The 22521-nt window shown below is 37.1% G+C and overlaps 1 protein-coding gene across 5 annotated transcripts in view; it reads left to right on the forward strand.

The window, feature by feature from the left end:
* The window catches only part of TNRC6B (trinucleotide repeat containing adaptor 6B), a 225200-nt gene that overhangs the window by 62372 nt on the left and 140307 nt on the right, over positions 1-22521 (forward strand). For 3 of the 5 annotated variants that reach the window (XM_074375586.1, XM_074375585.1, XM_074375588.1), the window contains one exon: positions 19618-19685. The exons of the other annotated variants lie outside the window; for them this stretch is intronic. In XM_074375586.1, coding sequence (XP_074231687.1) covers positions 19618-19685 — 68 coding nt within the window. The remainder of the gene's footprint in view (positions 1-19617; positions 19686-22521) is intronic. 5 annotated transcript variants of the gene reach the window in all.

Below are 22521 nucleotides of genomic sequence, written 5' to 3' on the forward strand. Positions count from 1 at the left end.
CTATAATTAAGTACAAATGTTCTTTCGATTTTTCATTGCCTTTTTTTTTTTAACCTCCTTTCCCCCCTCCCCCTTTCCTTTCCTCTTATTAATTCCGCAAATATTTATTGAGCATCTATTACATGCCAGGAACTGTGCTGGGTGCTGACACACAAAGCAGCCTTAGTGAACTGTGATTTTCTTTGTTTTGATTCTTGGGGCTCCAAGAATTCTAAGTGGAAGCAAGGAAAAAGAATGTTAAATTTCACAGTTCTACTGTGAAATTTAACATTAGAACTAGCTTTTTTTCCTGAATGGTCACCAGAATATAATTTTGTATGACCTAATCACTTCTTCAAACAGAGTTCTGCTATTTTAGTGGAAGCTTCTATTGTAAAAATGTCCTTTAGGACAGCAATCGACAGAGTTGTTATTAATGTAAAACTTCATAAGCCCCTGAATATATCCTTTGGAGGCACAGTGACTATTCCTTATATTTTTCCCAAGGACCATTTCAGGACTTATTTGACTTCCCTGCTGTGTCTGTGAGAGAGAAAATTGAATAGAACGAACACAGTTAACCACGCATCTGTCTTACTGTTCCACACTTACAGAAGTTAAATATGAAAATTATGTTCTGTATAAAAGGCTGAAGACATATCAGGAAATCCAAAGGTTGGGTATATAGTTCATTGGCATGATTCCCTTAGAGAGAGACTCATGTAACTTAATTTATTTAGTATTTATATGCCTACATTGTCACATTAATCTAAGCATAGATACTGTTTTATCTATCATATGTGGCTTTGACGCACTGAATGCAGTGATCAGTTTTCTTAGTGCCTGGTCTAGCTATTACGTGGTGGGAGTGTACGTTACTTGGGGGGCTGTTCCATTCTAGTGTGGATTTATTGGCATATCTTATATGGTAGCTATTTATTTACATTGTCCCTTTTGTTTTATTCTTTCTGAGATTTAAAAAATGATATACCTTTTTAGTCAATCAGTTAATTATTCTGTTAATCTAAACCTGTTCTAAAAAATAAAAGTTCTATATATATTTAAAAACACACATATACCACCAGTACAGCTTATTATGTCTCATGATTCTGTAGTTGGCTGGGCTCAGTAGGGCAGTTCTCCTGCTCCAAAGTGGTGTCAGCAAGGGCTGCCATCCTCTGGAGGCCCAGCAGGCCAGAAATGCCCAAAACGGCTCACTTACATGGCTGGCAGTCTGTGTTGGCTGTCAGCTAGGAGCTCAGCTCAAGGCTGTTGACCCCAGCGTCAAGGATCTCCTACATATGACCTCTCCGCGTGGCTTGGGTTTCTCACAGCATGGCGACTGGGCTCCAAGAGGGAACATTCCAAGCGTGCAAAAGCAGCGGATATATTAAGGCCCAGCCTCAGAAGTCACACAGCTTTACTCCCTCTGCATTCTTTTGAGTTAAAGCCAGTCACAGGGCCACTCTAGATTCAAAGGGAGGGAAGACAGATTCTACCTCTCAACGAGAGGACTGGCAGAAAATTTAGAGTCATCTTTAATCCTCTGCACGGTGATATGTGTATTGGGTGCCAGGCTGAAGAGGAGGTAATGGCGGAGACCAGATATTTTAGGCTAAGGAGTTTTAATAATAGACAACAGATTTTTGAAGAATGGGAGTGAGATGTGCATTTTACTTTATGATTTGCCTTCTTATGGTAACTGGTGTTTATGTAGAAGATAGACTAGAATATCTGCATCTTCACCCACAAATTTTCTAAAGAAAGAGAATCTGATTTGTCCAACCCAGCCTGTGGACTGATTTCCATTGGGTCTTGAGTTCTCTGAATGGGATGGCAGGGCACATAGATGAGAAAGTAGATCCCATAGAAGGACTTATGAATTAGGAGGCAAAACCCAGCATTCCTGGGACAGTCGCTTCCATTATATTTCTCAGTGAGGATGGATTAGAATTCTTAATTTTAATTGCACAGCTATGTCTCACTTTAAATTTAGTATAATTTAGGTTGATGGTCTGAGTTGATGTTAGCTTACTATTTGTAGAGATTCTGCAGCTAGGGTCTTAGAATTTTTTTTTTTTTTAATAAGCAAAATCTAAGCAAGTATAATAAAGTTTGTAATAAAACTGAGCAGTTGGATGTTTGTAGTCTTATTCTCTGTACTTTTTTGTATGTTTAAATGTTTATAAGAAAACAATAAAAATAAATAAGCTCTAGGATTTAAAAACTATAGTATAGATTTACATGCCCATATATCTCTCTTAATTACTATGAATAAAAAATACTTACTGAATTAGGAAGCCAACACTTTAGCTGTAACATTCTCTTTATAGTGTTATCAAAGGTAACAAGTAAACTTAGAATTTATCTGCAAAGAATAAAGGGGTCTATTGTCTGGCTTTACACTAAAGAGAGTTAAATGAGATGATTTAGACTGAGTCTTTTGCTTCTTTAAGTTTAGGATATCTACCTTTGACTGAATCTGATTCAGCAAATTTATAATGAGAGTTCATGGATTCTGGTTTTTTTAGAGCAGACTGGGAAAGAAACCATGCAGAATATGTATTTTTCCTATTGGTTTACATAGCTGGCAAACATAATTTGGATTGGAGTCCAGATTTGTCCCACTTAAAAGGCCATGCTAAGTGCAATACTCCATCCTAAAGAAGTTATATGACAGTGTAATCAACTTGGTTGACTCAGAGAAACTTCTTAGAAAGATCATCTGGGTAAAAGAATGCATATGAAGGACAAGGGTGCTTTGTGCATGTCCAGAGTCATTCACTCCTCTTGAGAAGAGATGTTGGGGCATTGGATTGTGTGTGTGTGTGAAGCTGTGAGAGATAAAGTTAGAGACAGAATCCCATGCAGGCAATAGGGAACAGCTATTGAAGGGAAGAAACCTGGTCTGATATGTTTTAGAAAGATCACTGTGGCAGCAGTGTGGAGAAGTGATTACAAATAGGATTTAAAATGGATATAGGAGAACCAGGTAGGAATCTCCTCAACAGGATTGAGGAAGGCTTGGAATCAGGTCTGAAGAGGAGAGCACTAACAGGAAAATGTTCAGAAAGAATGGGATGGGGGCACTTGGAGACCAAGTTTTCAGCTTGAAACAGTGGGTTGAATGATAGCATGAGATATAGGAGGTAGAGCAAGGTTTGTTGGAGCTGTTATAACCAGTGCTGCTGATGTTTTTAACTGGGTTATGCATGGAGGGTTTGGATCTTGAACTGTTGAGGCACCTTTAGGCACTCCAGGAGAATCTATTTAATAGGCATATTGGTACTCAGAAGAGAGAATGAGAGAGTATGTCAAGATATATGTTTGGGAGTTCTCGGCATATAGGAGTAGAGGGGACCTGGGAGATGAGAACAGGCCCACATATAGAGCTGTAGGCACTGCTTCGGTTGTGTGTCAAACTTTGGTACAAGCACACCTTGTTTTACTGCATTTTGCTGTATCATGCTTCACAGATAATGCATTTTTTTTTAATAAATTGAAGATTTGTACTTACCCTGTGTCGAGCAAGTCTGTTGGCACCATTTTTCCAATAGCATTTTCTCACTTTGAGTCTCTGTGTGTCACATTTTAGTAATTTTCACAATATTTCAAACTTTTTCATCATTATTGTATTTGTTATGGTGATCTGTGCTCAGTGATCTTTGATGTTACTATTGCAAAAAACTTATGACTCACAGAAGGCTCAGATGATGGTTAGCATTTTTTAGCAATAAAGTACTTTTTTTCTTAGGCAATGCAGTTTAATTGGTTTGGAAGACAGTCCTCTGAGACATCTCTGTGGAATCTACTAAACCTGTCAAAATACAATATCATATAGTTAAACCGTATCTCCCAAACTCATAAAGTGAGCATGTATTAATGATTAGCAATGAAGTATTTTTAAATTAAGGTATATACATTGTTTTTTTAGACATAATGCTGCTCACACTTAATAGACTACAGTATAGTGTAAACGTAATTTTTATGTGCACTGGGAGACCAAAAAATTCATATGACTTGCTTTATTACAGTATTTGTTTTATTGTGGTTGTCTGAAACCAAACCCACAATATCTGTAAGGTATGCCTGTATACATAAGAATTACTTTGGATATTTTTATTTTCTTTTCTTAACAGTTTTCTTAAGATATATTTCACATACAATAAAATTAACTCATTTGAAGTATAGCGTTCACTATTAGAAATTAATATTATGAATTCAACAAAGTTGCAGGATACAAGGTTAATATACAGAAAGCTGTTGCTTTTCTGTACACTAATAATGAACTGTCAGAAAGAGAAAGGAAAAAAAACTCATTTAAAATCACATCAAAAAGAATAAAATACCTAGGATAAACTTAACCAAGGAGATGAAAGACCTATACTCTGAAAACTGTAAGACACTGATGAAGGAAATTGAAGAAGATACAAAGAAATAGAAAGATATCCCATGCTCTTGGATTGGGATAATTAATATTGTTAAAATGGCCATACTACCCAAGACAACCTGCAGACTTAATGCAGTCCCTTTCATAATACCCATGCCATTGTTCACAGAACTAGAACAAATAATCCTAAAATTCATATGGAACCACAAAGGACCCCAAATTGCCAAAGCAGTCATGAGAAAAAAGAACAAAGCTGGAGGTATCACCCTCCCAGACTTCAGACTGTACTAAGGAGCTACAGTAATCAAAACAGCATGGTACTGGCACAAAAATAGACACTTAGATCAATGAAACTGAATAGGGAGCCCAGAAATAAATCCATGCACCTATGTTCAATTAATCTATGACAAAGGAGGCAAGAATATACAATGGAGAAAAGACAGTCTTTTCAGTAAGTTGTGCTGGGAAAACTGAACAGTCATATGTAAAACAATGAGATTAGAACATTTCCTCACACTATATACAAAAATAAACTCAAAATATATAAAAGACCTAACTGTAAGACCTGAAACCATAAAACTCCTAGAGGAAAACATAGGGAGAACAGTCTTTTACCTAAATTATAGCAATATTTTTTTGAATTTGTCTCTTAGGGCAAAAGAAATAAAAGCAAAAATAAAGGAATGAGACCTAATTAAATTTAAACAGCTTTTGCACAACAAAGGAAACCATCAATAAAATGAAAAGACAACCTATGGAAGAAAATATTTGCAAATGATGTGACTGACAAGGGGTTAATATCCAAAATATATGAACAGCTCATACAATTCAATATCAAGAAACCAAATAACCCAATCAAAAATGGGCAGAAGACCTGAATATTTTCAAAGAAGACATACAGCTGGTAAACAGGCACATGAAAAAATGCTCAACATCGCTAACTATTAGAGAAATACAGTCAAAACAACAATGAGATACGACCTCACACCTGTCAGAATGGCTGTCATCAGGAAGTCTACAAATGGTGAGGAGGATATAACTAAGTGGTAGTGTGCATGCTTAGCATACACAATGTCCTAGGTTCAATTCCAAGTACTTCCATTATGAATAAACAAACAAACAAACAAACCTACCCCACCCCCCCGGAAGTCTACAAATAACAAAATGTTGGAGAGGATGTGGAAATAAGGGAACCCAGCAATTCCATTCCTGGGTATATATCCAGAAAAAGCAATAACACTAATTCAAAAAATGTGTGCACCCCAAATTTCACAGCAGCACTATTTACAATAGCCAGGATATGGAAGCAGCCCCAAAATTATTGACAGATGAGTAGATATATAGATACACAATGGAATAATACTCAGCTGTAAAAAGAAGGAAATTCTGCCATTTGCAACAAAGTAGATGGACCTAGATAATGTTAATGCTTAGTGAAATAAGTCAGACAGAGAAAGGTAAATACTATATGGTATCACTTATATGCAGAATCAAAAACAATACAAATGAACGTATATCGCAAGACAGAAATAGACTTACAGGTATAGAAAACTACTACTGGTTACCAGAGGGAAGGGGGAAGGGGCAAGTTAGGGGTGTGGGATTAAGAGCTACAAACTACTATGTATAAAATAGGTAAGCACAAGGAATTATAGCCATTGTGTTGTAATAACTTTTAATGGAGTGTCATCTATGAAAATACTGAGTCACTATACTCTACACCTGAAACTAATATAATACTGTAAATCAAATATACATCAATAAAAGAATTTTTTTTAGTATACAGTTCAATGGTTTTTAGTATATTCACAGAGTTGTACTGTCATCACTACAATCAAATTTAAGAAAATTTTCATTATGCCAAAAGGAAACCCTGTTACCATTAGCAGTTACTCCTCATTTCTGTTCCTCTTGGCCTCAGGCAACCACTAATCCATTACATAGTGAGTTAGAAAAGACAGACGTGAAAGTGTACATCCTAATTATATGAAGTTAATGAACATGTAAAGCTCATCTGTGGTGATAGAATAGTTACCTGGGGTCGGTGGGGGGTGCGGAATTCAAGGGAAGGGGCATATTGGAGTTTTCTGAGGAGGTGGAAATGTTCTGTCTTGATCTGTTTAGTGGTCACATGGGTGCAACCATATCTAAAATTCACTGAGTTCTGCAATTAAGGTTTGTATATTTTTCTGTTAATAAATTATACTCAGTAAAAACAGAAAACAACTTTAGGAACTTCTACTCTTCTCCTTAGTCCTCTAAGATCATTCTGAATATTGATTCTATCATGCAAAATATTAGCTGTCCTTCTTAGCTTTATATTCAGGAAACATACATGTTTTCTTTTTAAACTACCTACGGTGCCTGGAATAGAGGGGTCATTGGAAAGGTGTCACATTTATGAAATGGATGGGATTTAGCAGTTAATTTGATGTGAAAGAAAAGGAAAAGGAGAACTCAGGGGTAACATCAAGGATTCAAGTTAAGTGACTTGGGAGTATGGGGATGCCATTGTCAAACAGGAGACATAAAGGAAACAGGTTTGGGAGGGAATAGGGTTCATTCTGTATGGAGCACACAGAGTTTGAGATGGCAGCATACTGTCCACATAGCAGTGTCTGTCAGCCAAGTGAAAAAATATGGGGCTAGAGATGGGCAAGGTGAAGCCTGAAAGTACAGAATTGGGATTTAATATTTGAAACTGAGATTAGAAGGGACTGCTGTGGCACAATGTGAAGAGAGAGGTCTAATGACAGAACCTAGGGAAGTAAATGTTGAGAGAGCAGCAGAAGAAGAGAAGCAGAGATGAGCAAATTAGAGAGTCAGCAAATATTTATCGACTATCTTCTTGTGCCCAGTTTATGATGAATAAGACATTCAGAGTCTCTGCCTTGAAGAGTTTGCGTTCTTGGTGGGGGAAGACAAACAACAAAACACAGAAATAAGTGATCCCTTATTACTTAGTGATATGTGTTATGCTAGAGAGTGACTCCGTGTGGAAGCTCAGTGATTGGACTTCACTCATCGTTTCAGAGATGGCACTTGAGCTGACGCCTAAATGATGTGAAGGAAGCTTTCATGTAACAGTATGAGAGAAAAGCTTTTTAAGTCGAAGGAATAAATAAAGAGATCCTAAGATTGGGTGAGAGAGAAGAAAAGAAATGGAGAGTGTACTCCAGTATAAGGCAGAGGATATTTTCAAAAGGGTTAAAATTAAGATGGCTACTGTGACAAATGTTACTTAGAGGACAAAGAGAAATAGGGACCCAGAAAGGATATTCTACTTAGTAATAAAAAATCATTAAGAATCGAAAGCAGAGACTCAAACAGATATTTGCACACCTGTGCTTATAGCAGCATTATTCACAATGGCCAAGAGGTAGAAGCAACCTAATGTCCATCACCAGGTGAACGGGTAAACAAAATGTGATAGAGCCGTAAAATGAAGTAGCATTCAGCCTTAAAAAATAAGGAAACTCTGACACGTGCCACAACGTAGGATGAATGTTGAAGACTTTATGCTAAGTGAAACAAACCAGTCACAAAGGATGCATACTGTATAATTCTCCATATATGAGGTATACTTGAAGGAGTCAAATTCATAGAAACAGAAAGTAGAATGGTGGTGGCCAGCCAGGGGCTGAAGGGAGAAGAAAATGGAGACTTATTTTTTAATGGATATAGAGTTTCGGTCTGGGAGATGAAAAAAGTTCTAGAGATAAATGGTGGTGATGATCGCACAATGGTGTGAATGTACTTAATGCCCTGAACTGTGAACTTAAAATGGTTAAAACGGTAAACTTTGTGTTATGTGCATTTTACCATAGTTTTTTAAAAAGTCAAGACAAAAAAAAAAAAGGAAGAAAAGAATTTTAATTAAAAAAGTCATTGAGACTTCAGCTTCTGGGCATGATGGAGTATCAGGAATAGGATTTACCCTCCCACTAGAAATAATAATTTTAAAAATAGACAAAATGTATTTGAAACAGTGGTTTTAAAGGCACTGGACATTAGGTAATGAAGGAATGAAGGACCCTGGTGACAGAAGTGGAAAACAAGGTGAGCCCTCTGACTACCCCAGCATACTGTCTTTTTTATTTTTTTTTAACATTTTTTATTGATTTATAATCATTTTACAATGTTGTGTCAAATTCCAGTGTTCAGCACAATTTTGCAGTTATACATGAACATATATATATTCATTGTTACATTTTTTTCTCTGTGAGCTACCATAAGATTTTGTGTATATTTCCCTGTGCTATACAGTATAATCTTGTTTCTCTATTCTACAATTTTGAAATCCCCTCTATCCCTTCCCACCCTCCGCCCCCTTGGCAACCACAAGTTTGTATTCTATGTATATGAGTCTATTTCTGTTTTGTATTTACGCTTTTTTTGTTGTTGTTGTTGTTGTTGTTTTTTAGATTCCACATATGAGTGATCTCATATGGTATTTTTCTTTCTCTTTCTGGCTTACTTCACTTAGAATGACATTGTCCAGGAGCATCCATGTTGCTGCAAATGGCGTTATGTTGTCATTTTTTATGGCTGAGTAGTATTCCATTGTATAAATATACCACATCTTCTTTATCCAGTCACCTGTTGATGGACATTTAGGCTGTTTCCATGTTTTGGCTATTGTAAATAGTGCTGCTATGAACATTGGGGTGCGAGTGTCATCCTGAGGTAGGGTTCCTTCTCCCAGACTTCAGACAATACTATAGAGCTACAGTCATCAAGACAGCATGGTATTGGTACAAAAACAGACATATAGACCAATGGAACAGAATAGAGAGCCCAGAAATGAACCCACAAACTTTTGGTCAACTAATCTTCGACAAAGGAGGCAAGAATATACAATGGAATAAAGACAGTCTCTTCAGCAAATAGTGTTGGGAAAACTGGACAGCAGCATGTAAAACAATGAAGCTAGAACACTCCCTTACACCATATACAAAAATAAACTCAAAATGGATCAAAGACTTAAATGTAAGACAAGATACAATAAACCTCCTAGAGGAAAACATAGGCAAAACATTATCTGACATACATCTCAAAAATTTTCTCCTAGAAGAAATAAAAGCAAGAATAAACAAATGGGACCTAATGAAACTGGCATACTATCTTGAGGGAGTTTCCAGACCACAGTACGGGGAAGGGGAGCCCGGGAAAGCCTAGTGGCGTTTGCCTTCTCAGTTGAGGCAACATTGCTGAGAGTCTGGGGAGACTGAGGCAGCCAAAATTTGCAGGACAGAGGACTGAAGAGGAGAGAGCTGCTAAAAGAGAGAGAACCTTGGAGATTAGTAGAGAATTCACCTTGATTATTCAGCAGAATACTTTATGGCACATGCATATGACTACTCAGAGCTGGGGCTGGAGGGGGACCCACCCAAGAGGATTTAGAAGGAACAGTGTCTAGCATTCAAACAGTGCCAGTAGTAGTACCTGTTTCTCCAGACTGGAAAGCCTTATCATTCATGGAGCATTAGGTAGTGTACTCAGCAGTATTACTGGTAGGGTTCTCACTCAGTCGTGGGGAATAATGAGCCCTAACTAATTATTAGGTCTGGCTTTACATATCCTAACAGCAAGACCCAAAAGAAACAAACTGTTGCAAAGTAATTTAACTATCTCAGAACAAAGCTCAGAAGTATTAATAGGAATCCAAAAATATTCAGGACCCAGCAAAACCTCTCAATGTCTGCTATTCAAAGCAAAGATTTTCAGGCATGTAAAAACCAGGAAAATACAAACAGTGAAAAGAAAAACAAATCAATTGAAAACAATTCACACTTGACACAGATTTGTTAGAATTAGCAGGCAAGAATATTAAAACTTATTATAATTGTATTTCAGATGTTCAAAAAGTCAAGTAGAAACATGGAAAATATTTTTTTAAAAAAGACCCAAATCAAATTTCTATAGTTGAAAACTATAATGTTTGAGATGAAAAATATACTGGATGGGATTGCAGCAGATTAGACACTGCAGAATAAAAGATTAGTGAATTTAAAGAATTACCAATAGAAACTATCCAACATGAAACAGAGAGGAAAAAGAGTAAAAAACTGAAAAGAGTATCAGTGTGTTGTGGACAACTTCCATCAGTCTAATATACATGTAATTGGAATCTCTGAAGAAGAGGGGAGGGGGCAGAAAAATATCTAAGAAATAACGGCCCCAAATTTTCCAAGTTCGATGAAAACCCATAAATCCACAGATCCCAAAAGCTCAATGTACCTGAAGCACAAGAAAAAGGAAGAAAACCACATCAAAGCACATCCTAATCAATTTACTCAAAACCAGTGATAGAGAAAAATCTTAAAACCAGAGAGAAAAAACACACTATTAACAGAGGAACAAAGATTTCTCATTGGAAGGCAAAAGAGCACCATCTTTAAAGCACTGAAAGAAAAAACTCTTAACCTTGAATTCTGTAACTAGTGAACATTTCTTTCAGAATTGAGGGCTAAATAAGACTCTTTCAGACATACAAAAGCTGAAATAATTTATCACCAGCATACCCTTGCTATTAGTAATGTTAAAGGAAGAAGGAAAATGATGCCAGATGGAAATATGCGTCTGTACAAAGGAATGAAGAGCTCAGAAAATGGAAACTACGTGAGTAAATATATAAGACTTTTTTTCTGTTACTTAAATCTCTTTAAAAGAGAATTGATTGATTGAACAAAAATAATACAAATGCATTGTGGATTTATAACATTTATATCTGAGTTGTACAATAGCAGTAGCATAAAGGCCTGGAGGTGGAAAATGGTAGAATACTATTTAAAGTTCTTAGGTTGTATGTGAATTTGTATAATTTCACTTGAAGAGAAGAGAATGAAGTTCACCTTTGAACAATGCAGGAGTTCAGGGTGCCAACCCTCTGGGCAGTCCAAAATCCAAATATAACTTAAAGTCAGCCCTCCCCATACTTGGTTTCTCTGTATCTTTGGTTCCTCCACATCCACAGATTCAACCAGTTGGGAATTGTGTAGTACTGTGTATTTACTATTGAAAAAAATCTGCATGTAATTGCACCTGTGCATTTCAGACCCGTGTTGTTCAGGGGTCAGCTATACTACCCAGCTCATTCTGTGAGGCCAGCATTACCCTTATACCAAAACCAGACAAAGAAATTGCACAAAAAGAAAACTACAGATTAGTATCTCTTATGAACATAGATGCAAAGATTCTAAACCTAATTTTAGCATATTAAATCCAACAATATATAAAAAGGATGATATGTGAACAGGTAGGGTTTATCCCAGGAATGTGGGGTTGGTTTAAGATTCAGAAATCAATGTAATTCATCACATAAACAAAGTAAGAAAGAAAAACCATATGATCAATTCAGCAGATGCAGAAAAAGCATTTGACAATGGTCACATCCATTCCTGATAGAAACTCGGCAAAATAGGAGTAGAAAGGAACTACTCACCCTGTTAAAGGACTTTTATGAAAATTCTACAGTTAACATTGAACTCAACGGTGAATGGCTTAGTGCTTTACTCCTTTGATGAAGAACAACAAAAAAAGAAGAATGTCTGCTATCTATACTTCTGTTCAACATTGTACTGGAAGTTCTAGCCAGAGCAATAAAGCAAAGAGAAGAGAAGTGGAGGGGAGGGGTGGGAGCGAAAAGAGTACATGCTGTGTGATTCCATGTATGTGAATGCTAGAAGATGCAAACCTAGTCTTTAATGACATTAGTGATTACCTGGGGAGGAGAGCAGGAGGGAACAGTTAAAAAGGGGCATGATGAAACTTTCAGGAGTGGTGAATATGTTCGTTTTCTTGATTTTGATAATGGTTTTATGAGTATATACATACATCAAATTTTATCAAATTGTATATACTCTATATACAGTTTAATATATGTCACTTATACCTCATAAAACTGTCAAAATTTTAAATAATTTTTTAAAAGAAGAAAACAACCAACAAAAAACTTACTGGTGGCACTAAATAGAGCACCTTTGATGAGGAGGGGAAAGTAGAGGCAAAAGGGTTTTTAAAGTAGCCTGAGAGGGAAGAGTATAGCTCAATGGTAGAGTGCCTGCCTAGCATGCACAAGGTCCTGGATTCAATACCCAGCACCTCCATTTAAATAAATAAATCTAATTACTCTTCCCTTGCCCCAAAAAACAAACCAAAAAAGTAGCCTGAACATGGTAGGTTAAACTCAGTTATTAATCTCTGCTCCTTTCTAGAACTCCACTAAAATTACTTTTACAAAATGATTTCAGTAAGCATAAATCCATCAGAAAGAAAGTGAATGGAAGAGGAGATGAAGCAGATAAGAGATGCCAACAAAATTTTGGAAGCTAGAAAGCTTTTGGAGTGACACTGAAAATGGCAGGTTTGGCTGCAAAATTTACAAGGAGCAGGGCCCCAGGTATCCTGCCCGTCACATTCACAGTTGGATAGCTACCTGTCTTCCAGTCTGACAGAGATGAGGATGGGGGTGAGGACCATAACTAAAAACTGAAGGACTAAATCAAAGTCTGCATGCTATGTGAGACTGTTCTAACTCTTCCCCAATTCAGTCCCAGAACACTGGAAGCCAGACTTATACCTGTTAGGCTAAGGACTGAAGGGGTACCTCTCTGGGCAATTGAACAGCCTGGGGTGGAGGGGGCGGGGAGGGGGGTAGAGAATACACAGATGTAGGCATCTGAGAGTTCTCCCAGTGAAATGACCAGGTCCCGTCCTGATATCCAGGAAGCCAACCATGGGTTAAGCAGAATCCTCTCCCTTCTCCACAGACAAAAAGCACTTTCAGACTCTTTAGGACTTAACTCTTAAAAATCAGTGGATAGCCAAAGATGACCAGACACTTTATAAAAACCTGTGAATAAAAGATAGTGACCAAACCAAAGATAAAAGAGAAACTTGGAGAAAACAGATTATATAGGGAGCAGAAGAAAATTAATGCAAACAAAATAAAAACACGCTATAATATCCTCAGAAATAAAAAGATATTAAAATCAGGGAACAAGAACAGGATTGTAAAAAAGGACTATTCAGAGAACAAGGAAGAAGAGCTCTTCAAATTAACTTGCAATAGCAGAAAAAAATGTTTAATTCAAAGTATTGGAAGGTAAAGTTAAGAGAATCATCAGAAAGTAAAATAAAAAGTTAAAGTGATAAAAATTGAGAGATAAAGGAGAAAATTAAGGGATCAATCCTATAGATTCAACACTGAATAACAGGAATTCCTGAAGGAGAGAAAAGAAAGTGGAGGGGATAAAATTATCAAATAAATAGAGAAAATATCCCAAATCTGAAGAACCTGAATTTCTAGGTCACAAGTACCTACCCAGTACCAGCTCAGTAAGTGAAAAAAGAACCATACCTAGTGGTTTGCAATTTTAGAAAACTGAGGAGAAATAAAGGATCCTAAAAGTTTCCATAGCAAAAACAGATCATATCTAAAACATTAGGATTTAGAATACTATCGAATTTCTATATAGCAGCTCTGGGCACTAGAAAACATGGAACATGGCCTTAAGAATTCTGGGGAGGAAGACGTTTATTAACTTGAACTTCTATATTTGATTATGTATGTGGGTAAAATCCTGTATGTTAAGTATATGGATAAAATAAGGACATTTATTAGGAAATTACTGGAATATATGCCCCACCTAAACCAGGAATAAACTACAAAAGAAGACAAAGGATCTGGGAAGCAGATACTTCAGTGAAGGGGAGAGAGCAAGGAATTCCAGAGATGAAGGGAAAGAGACATCCTTGGCAAGGTGTCAGCTATTTAGCGGCCTAGAGAGCAAACAGTCTAGACTGGAACAGGAGAAAACCCCTGTGGAATGTCTCCAAGCCTGAAATGAATTTGATAGACTACCTGAAGTGTTTGAACTTATTAAGAGGAGATTTACAGCTCTGTTGGAGGGTTTGAGGATGAATTAGTGAAAAATACATAATAAATATTAAGCCAAAAAAAAATTGAAAGAAAGCCTAAGAGGAGGTAGTAGTTGCTGGTTCCAGGGAAAAGAAAAAAGTTGTACAAGAAAGGAAATTAAATATACTGTTCCATATGATTCAGCTGTATGTTATTTATTTAGTAATAGCACTGTTAGCACTGAATATTGAACAAAAACTGTGATTTATATTGGGAGGGTGGGAGAAGGGAGGTTCATACATGTTGTGAGTTGTGGGCAGTGAAAGAGAGTGCTCAGTGATGAGAATGTGGAAGTAATGGGGCATAGTTTATTCTTTTAAGAATTTGCATAGTAATGGGAAGGAAAAAAAACAGGAGGATATTTGGAGAGAATCATAAGGCCAAAAATAATTTTGCAGAATAGAAGAGATTATAAAATACTTGTAGATTGAGGGAATGGATTTACTGGAAAGGGAGAAAGAAGGGTTCCTTAGAAAGATCTCAGAGGAGGCAGTGTAGTGTAGGTCATGAGTTTAGAAGCAAGTGATGACGTTAGCCTTGCAGAGCAGCCAACGGGGGTGGGGGGTGGGGGGAAGGAATGTGTGAAGACGCAGGTTTATAATACAGCCACGAGAGAAAAAGTAAGGAGCTTTGTGTGGGATAGGCTCACAAGGTAATCTTAGGCATTGTCACCTTCGGAAAGAATGGACCAGAGAGGATGTCTAGTGGGTGGACTTGGATTCTTTGAGGAGAGGAGAAAATGTACAAGTTAAGTGAATGAGGAATGTGGTGTAGTAGGTCAGTCATTCAACCCAGCGCTTAGCACCTAGAAGGCATTCGGAAGTTACATGGAATGAATGAATGAGCCGCAGGAAGGGCTGTGTTAAGAGTGGGATACACAGACAAGGTTACTTTGTTCCCTCCTGGGCTCACCAGCAGGGGTGAACAATGGATCACAGCTGCTTGCTAAGCCTTGCAGAGTAAATGGGAAGGAACACCTGGAAGGGAGGAGGAGGAAGGGCTAGGAAGGAGATAGCAGAAAATGCTTCCTAAAAAGTAACCTTTGAACCAGTCTTTGAAGGTTAAGTACAAGTTCACCAGAAAGACAGGATGAAGAAGAGCCTCCCAGGCAGAGGCACTGAAATGTCAGCACTGAGTGGAAGTTAGTTGGTGTAATTTGTAAAGGAACCAGTTTCGTAACTTTCTGCAGCTATGCTGTGCACTTCAGAAGCTGAAGAGAAAAAGGTAAGGGATTGGCAAGACAGGAATGTCCTAAGAACAAGTTGGTGGTGAGCAAATCTGGGACACTGAGGAGGAAAATCACTGAAATGCCTGTCAGGTGAGGCCCTGAATGGACTCTGAGGAAAGAACCTCAGACCACAGTACTAGACCTGGCAGTGAAGATTCCTCACAGATTCAGATGGAGGGAGGGAATGGAAGAGGCGCTCGTGGTCCGAGTCGGAGTGCAGAGTTCATAGACCTCAGTGTGGAGCAGGGCAGATGGGTGGCGAGGCCCAGCCTTGGGTCCTGCCCATTTCCTGATTGAAGTAGGAAGGAGATGGAGCGCCTGTCTCGGTAGGTCTAGAGCATCGGTTCCCTTAGACAGAGTAAATGCCCTTCCTCCCTTAAGTTGTTTCATTGCATTCTCACACTGTATTGTAATTGACTAGGTTTTGTTTTTTGTTTTTGTTTTTTGTCTCTCCCACTAATCTGTAAGTTTTTCAAGGCCAAATGCTGTTCTTTTCACCATTATTTCAGCACAGTACCTAGCATGGAATATGTGCTCAATAAATATTTGTTGAACAAATGAATGATAGTGGGAGGAAGGTGAAGATGTGGTGTAAATTTTATGAATAAAAATATTGAAACTCCTGAAAATGAGGTCAAGGGGAAGGAGTGGTGGAGATCATCAAATTAAGTCCAGAGTGTTTAAGTAATTTGTAGAAGAAAAAAAGAAAGATGTGTAGGGCCTGGAAGCGGATTTGAGAAAAACAGGACGTGGCAATAAGGAGCAGTGATCTTTTTGGACTGTTTTTATTGCCTTCTGAGGTGATGGAGAGTGAGAAAAATTGTGAACCCTAGTGAAGGAGGTAGTATCTTCTGGGGAGAAGCATTTTAATTAGTACTTAAAAGAATGAGTAGGAGTGTGAAGTGTATGTGCGGCAGGAGACCGGGCCTTCACGGCAGAAAGGAACATTATGTGTAAAGGCACAGAGAGGTGAGGAGTTGGTGTGGGCTCTGCCAGGGCTTCAGAATGGGTGAGTGAGGCAGGGACAGATGAAAAAAGATCACTTAGGCAGAAATCACTCAAGGTAGGTGATAAGGCACCACTGAAGCATTTCAGGGAGAGTGACGTGATCGTATTTGCGTTTTACGAAGTCCATTTGATGGAAGTGGTTTGGAGGATGAACTGAAGGGAGATAGGATCCAGAAGCACGAAGACCAGTGAGAAGGCTTTTGTTGTAGTTAAGATTTGGAGAAGCTGGCTTTACAGGGGATAAAGAACAGGTGCTGTTTAAGAGGTAGGAGCCACTGTATGTACTTGGTGATAAATAGAATGTGGGGTCAAGGAAGGAATGTGGAGAATTTTGTAGGATTACAGGTTTCCTATTTGAGTATCTTAGTAAATGATGTAACAGAGATAGGGGATATAAAAAGGAGAAGAAATTTAAAGACAAAGTTGATGCTTCATTTTGGACCTATTGGGCCACCCAAGTGGAGACTAGTATGCAAAATATGGGAGCTGGAGTTAAAGATTCAAAAGCCAGCATAGGGGAGGTTGTTGAAGCTGTGGGCTTTTTGATTATTACTTCTCGTCATTGTGCTAATTAGAAATCAGCTATAAGAGAAAGAAAAATACCATATGATATCACTCATATGTGGAATCTTAAAAAAGAAAAGAAAAGGAGGACTCTAATGAATTTACCTACAAAACAGAAACAGGCTCGCAGACATAGTAAACAATCTTATAGTTACTGGAGAAAGGGGCTGGGAAGGGATAAATTTGGGAGTTTGAGATTTGCAAATGTTAACCATTATATATAAAAATAGATAAAAACAAATTTCTTCTGTATAGCACAGGGAACTATATTCAGTATCTTGTAATAACCTTTAATGAAAAAAATATGAAAATGAATATATGTATGTATATGCATGACTGGGACATTATGCTATACACCAGAAATTGACACATTGTAACTTCAATTAAAAACAAAAGAAAAAAATTGGTTATAGATAAGCTTTTTTTTAAAAACTAGTAATTAGAGACTAAGTTCACGATTTAGAACTCTTTAATTGGAGAGGATTTTAAAAGATGAAGGATCAAGAAAATTTCATAATATATGTAAGTGGGGGAATAGTCATTCTTGTCTTTGAGAAAATGATTTAGGTTTGAGCTTCCGAGGGACTTTACTAAGTTTAAACAATTTGTCATCTTCTTTTTCTAATTACGGCATAACGTTTGTACAGTTAAGTGCATAAAATGCACAGTTTAGTGATTTTTTTTCACATATGTGTAGTTTCTTGTAACTACAACCCAAATCAAGATCATCTTAAGCTCCTCATAAAGTTCCTTTTGCAACATTGTAACCCTGTTTTTTCTTCTAGAGGTTTAGATCACTGTGTAAATTTAGGATGGGAGAATCCTCCCTCTACTCGGCAAAGCCTAGTAGGCTGTGGAGTCAGGAAGTCCATAAGAGAAGAATAAAAGTCAAAACCTGGTTTGAATTTCACAGTATGCAGTGTGTGTCTTTTATTATTCTTGTTTACGCTTCCTCCAGTTTCTCCTTTTAATAGAAATAGAGTAAACCTCTTGATTTGTCTGTCCTTTTTGAAACATAGCCTCTTAGTTCCATCCCATCTTCTCCAGTATTTCTGAGAAATGCAGACTGCAGAGGATTGCTGAGCTGGATAGCCTTTTGTTTTATTTGGGTTGCATTATGGTATGTATCTGCGTTGCTGTTGTCTGTCTTCCAGATTACTAGGTCCTGTAAGAAATGGATGATATTTTTCTAAGTAGGGAGTAATCCTTAAATGTATCTGTTGATATCTATCTCCTTGAATACATCTGCTTGACTCTTTAAAAGTATGCCTTTTGGGGGAGTTTTCATAGAACTGATAGTCCCAGTTTGTGGAGGTAGCTGTATACCTGTCATTTATCATCCTTTATTGGTCAGTAAATTACCTGGAATAGTAAAATGCTTTTTTCTTCCTTTGAAAATTTGTATTGAGAAATAAGCCATATGTATAAAAGAGAAAAAAAATACAGTTAAAAGAATAATTATAAAACAAACACTCATATACCAACTACACAGGCCAAGAAATAGAACGTGTCTGCACCCCAAGACCCAGCATATGCCCATTGTGAGTGAGTTCCCTCCTTGACTCCCTGTGATATTCATTAGCCTCAGTTTTGTAATGGTCAGTCCCTTTTCTTTATAGTTTTATAAACCATAAAGTTACATGTATGTCTATAAATGTATACATTTCAATTCTGTACTAACGGATTCATACTACATATGTATTCTTTTGTGAGTTGCTTCTTTCATCCAGTATTGTGCTTTTGTAGCTCATCCAGCTTGAGGTGTGTTGCTGTAGTGCATTCATTTTCACGTAGTATAAGATTCTGTTGTCGTAAACACCACAGCCTATTTTTCTGTTTTACTGTTGTTCTGTATTTTTTTTTCTGCTACTAAAAAATTTTTTTATATATGGGCAAAAGTTTCTCTAGGGTATATATATACCTAGAAGAGCAAACAATGGTTTGTACAATAAATACATAGTCAAGTATACTAGATGATGGCAGACTTTTAAAAAGTTGTACTAGTTTTCCGTCCCACCGGGAGTGGCTGAGTTACTGTTGCTCTGCACTCTTGGCAACATTTGGTATTGCCCACCTTTCTCATTTTAGCCAGCCTGGTTGTTATGAAATGGTATCTCTCTGGTTTTAATTTGCATTTTGATATGAGATTGAACATCTTTGCATGTTTAGGGCTGTTTACGTGTCCTCTTCAGTGAAACTCCTATTCAATTATTTTGTAAATTTTTTTAGTTGGTAGGTTGTCTTTTTTTTATTGATTCATAGCAATTCTTTATTATATTCTGAATGCTAATCTTTTGTCACATTTATGAGTTGCAAATCAGCATGCTTCCTTTTTCACTCTGTAAGTATGGTCACCCAAGGAGAGATGCCATAAGTGAACCTGGAGTGTGAAAACCATTGGCTCAGGCTTCTGTCCTAGGCAGTATAGTGACATGCCTTGTGGTTCTGCAACGCAGGCCCTGGCACTTTGGAGTGACTTGCATCTTAGTTACTGACTCTGCTGACCTGTGATGCTTGCCTTTGCAGGTGGAACAGGAGGATTTTGTAATGGAAGGGCATGGCAAGACTCCACCTCCTGGTGAAGAAAGCAAACAGTGAGTCACAGTTTATTTAAAAAGGGTCTTATTACAGATCTTAGAACGACTTTGGTTAAACATGCTGAGAGCATGTTTGCAGAGGATGTATATGTTCGGCACATTGTGGAGCTGACAAGTTGCTTTGGTGGCTGTTAATGCATTGCTTCTATTTATAGACAAACTAACTGGAGAGACAAGAAAGTTGGCTTTGTAGTTTTTCACACTCGACTAATCAAAATTTATGTTACGCTTTAGCAGAGGCTTTAAGGCTTAGGATGTTCCAAATTGAACTAATTCAGTCTGGTTGATTTCCAAAGAAAGTATAAAATGGTAATTCCTTTTCTTAGCAATGTCTTTATGAAGTAAACTAAATTAGTAGACTGTTTATATGCATTCCAAGTGTGAATTTATTTGAATAGTACTTACTAAAATTCTATTTCATTTAGTTATTTATACTTCTGATCTTTGTTTAAATACAAATTGTTTCCCTAAAGGAACAGGAATTATAAATACTATAACTTAGACAACATTCTAAATAATTCAAGATCTCTCCCCTGATTCTTTAAAAGTGATAAGTTTCCAATCTGAAACTGAGAGTCCTCTGGGTAGCTTTTTGGTGGCAATGAGTAGATTTTTTCCTCCCTCTGTCACAGAACTTGAAAAATTATGTTGCAGAGCACACTGGTGTTTCATATGCCCTTTTAAAGGAAAAACAGTTAAGAGTGGCTTAAAGTACTGACATAACTACTATTTTTTTTATTCAGACAGTAGTCTTCTAAGTTGACTGGGACAGTGATTCATGGAATTTACTGAAAATTTGTAGAGAAACTCTTTTCTCTCATCCTTTTTTTCCACCTTGAAAATAATTCAGTTTTGGTCTGTCTTATAAAAATTATGTCTCCAAAACCCTTAGGAATGAATTATGCAGAATATGCTATGCTGCCACGAGGCCAGGTTCATTAAAGGAGAATGTTTGTCTTGTATTTGTTGTGAATGGAAACCAGGATATTTTCACAGCTGGTTTAATTTGCTAACCAGGCAGTTTTAAAAATAGCTTACAATATAAATTCTAACTTTGCTGTGTTCTGTCAAATGCACTTATATTCTGCATGGGCAGATGGAATCAATTAATCTTTAGCAAATTAGAATGCCAAACATCTAGTCCCAGTAGAATTACAGGAACATTTCAGGTGCCTTGCTCCCTGCCTACTCCCTTAACCCTACACTCCGATCAAAGGTATTATAATATAAAAATCATAGCTCCCATTTGATGAGGCTTTTCTGTACACAAAGTACTTTGCTTAATGCTTTATATGTTATTTCCATCCCTTACAGCTTCTCCGGTCTGTTCAAATATTGGAGTAGGTAACTTGCCCATGGTAATGCAGTTTGAAATGGAAGTTAGGATTTGAACCTGGATCTTTCTGACTTTAAAGTGTTTTATAATATCTCTTGAACCGAAATCCTTTGCCAACCTTGGGAGCTATGTTCCTGAAAAGTATTATGGTTAGCAAAGCTGCAGCTGTTAAGATCAAAGTCTCATGGGTAAGAGTGAATTGGGGGAAACAATGAAAATGACATCAAGCCTGTTTTTAAAACACAGATGAAGATTCTATTCTCTGGAGGGTATTCATTTCACAAACAAACCTGTCTTTATCTTTGAAAACCTGCTCCAGTAACCCCTGTCCTGAATCAGCTTCTTAGGTATTCAGGAAGCATTGCTGGGGCAGATTCTCCCACAAGTTTTGTGTTATACAAACTCTACTTCTTTCAGAGAGCTTCAAACAGCCCTGGCGGGCTTGAGGCAGGCATCACGGGTTGTATCCTTACCATTGTCCCTTGATTGTTTTGTCTCTGCCTTTTCACAGATGAATCTTGTTTTGCTTTGTTTTCCTGAGCTTGGTCTGCCATCATAAATTGAAATGGTAAAGCAGAAGTGAATCTTCTTGCTAGGCCCTCCTCTGATAGACCTGCCTACCTCTTCTGTGGGAGTGGGGAGCAAAGGTGCTGTGTTCTTTTGTTTAAGACAACAGAAATAAAAAGATTGAAAAATTTTATTTTTTATTTTTTGTGTCTTAACTGCAGTTAGCAAAGGATGATCAAATCCTGGATAGTAGGATATAGGAACTAAATACTACAGTCTAGATACTGAGAGAGACATACTTCTGAATAACTTATGAAATTCCCATCTATTCTGTTATTTTTTTTTAATTATTAAAGTAATATATGGTTGTCATAAAACATTTAAACAGTAAGTGTGGATTTAGAAAGAAAAATGAGACTTTTTTTTTTACCCTCCTTCCCCTCCTAATCTTAAACATTTTCTGTATTTATTTTAAAAACAACTAGATTTTTTTCTAACATAATTCTTCTGAGACTTCCTTTTTTAATCTAACGTTTTTATAGTCTATTTCATTTTTTTTAAAGTTGTTTTTTTTTTTTTTTTTTGCGGGGGGCGGGGGGTAATTAGATTTATTTATTTATTTTTAGAGGAGGTACTGGGGATTGAACCCAGGACCTCATGCATGCTAAGCATGTGCTGTACCACTTAAGCTATACCCTCCCCTGTTTATTCTTTTAAATATATGCAAAGCATTCTCTTGAACTGATATACTATAGTCATTCTTCTCCAATAAATATTTTGGTGGCCTTCACTTATTTGATTATTACAAATAATACTTTATTGAACATTCTCATTCTTTATGCATAGGTGTATTTCCGTAGAATAGATTTCTAGATATGGAGCTATTTGGCTCATGGGCATGTATTTTTTTAATAAGGAGGTAGCTGCTATCAAAGTTCCTTTCAAAAGATTCATTTCCATCAACAGTGAATGAGAGTGCCCATTCCTCCA

This window comes from Camelus bactrianus, chromosome 12 (assembly GCF_048773025.1).
Source record: "Camelus bactrianus isolate YW-2024 breed Bactrian camel chromosome 12, ASM4877302v1, whole genome shotgun sequence".
Lineage (NCBI taxonomy): Eukaryota > Metazoa > Chordata > Mammalia > Artiodactyla > Camelidae > Camelus > Camelus bactrianus.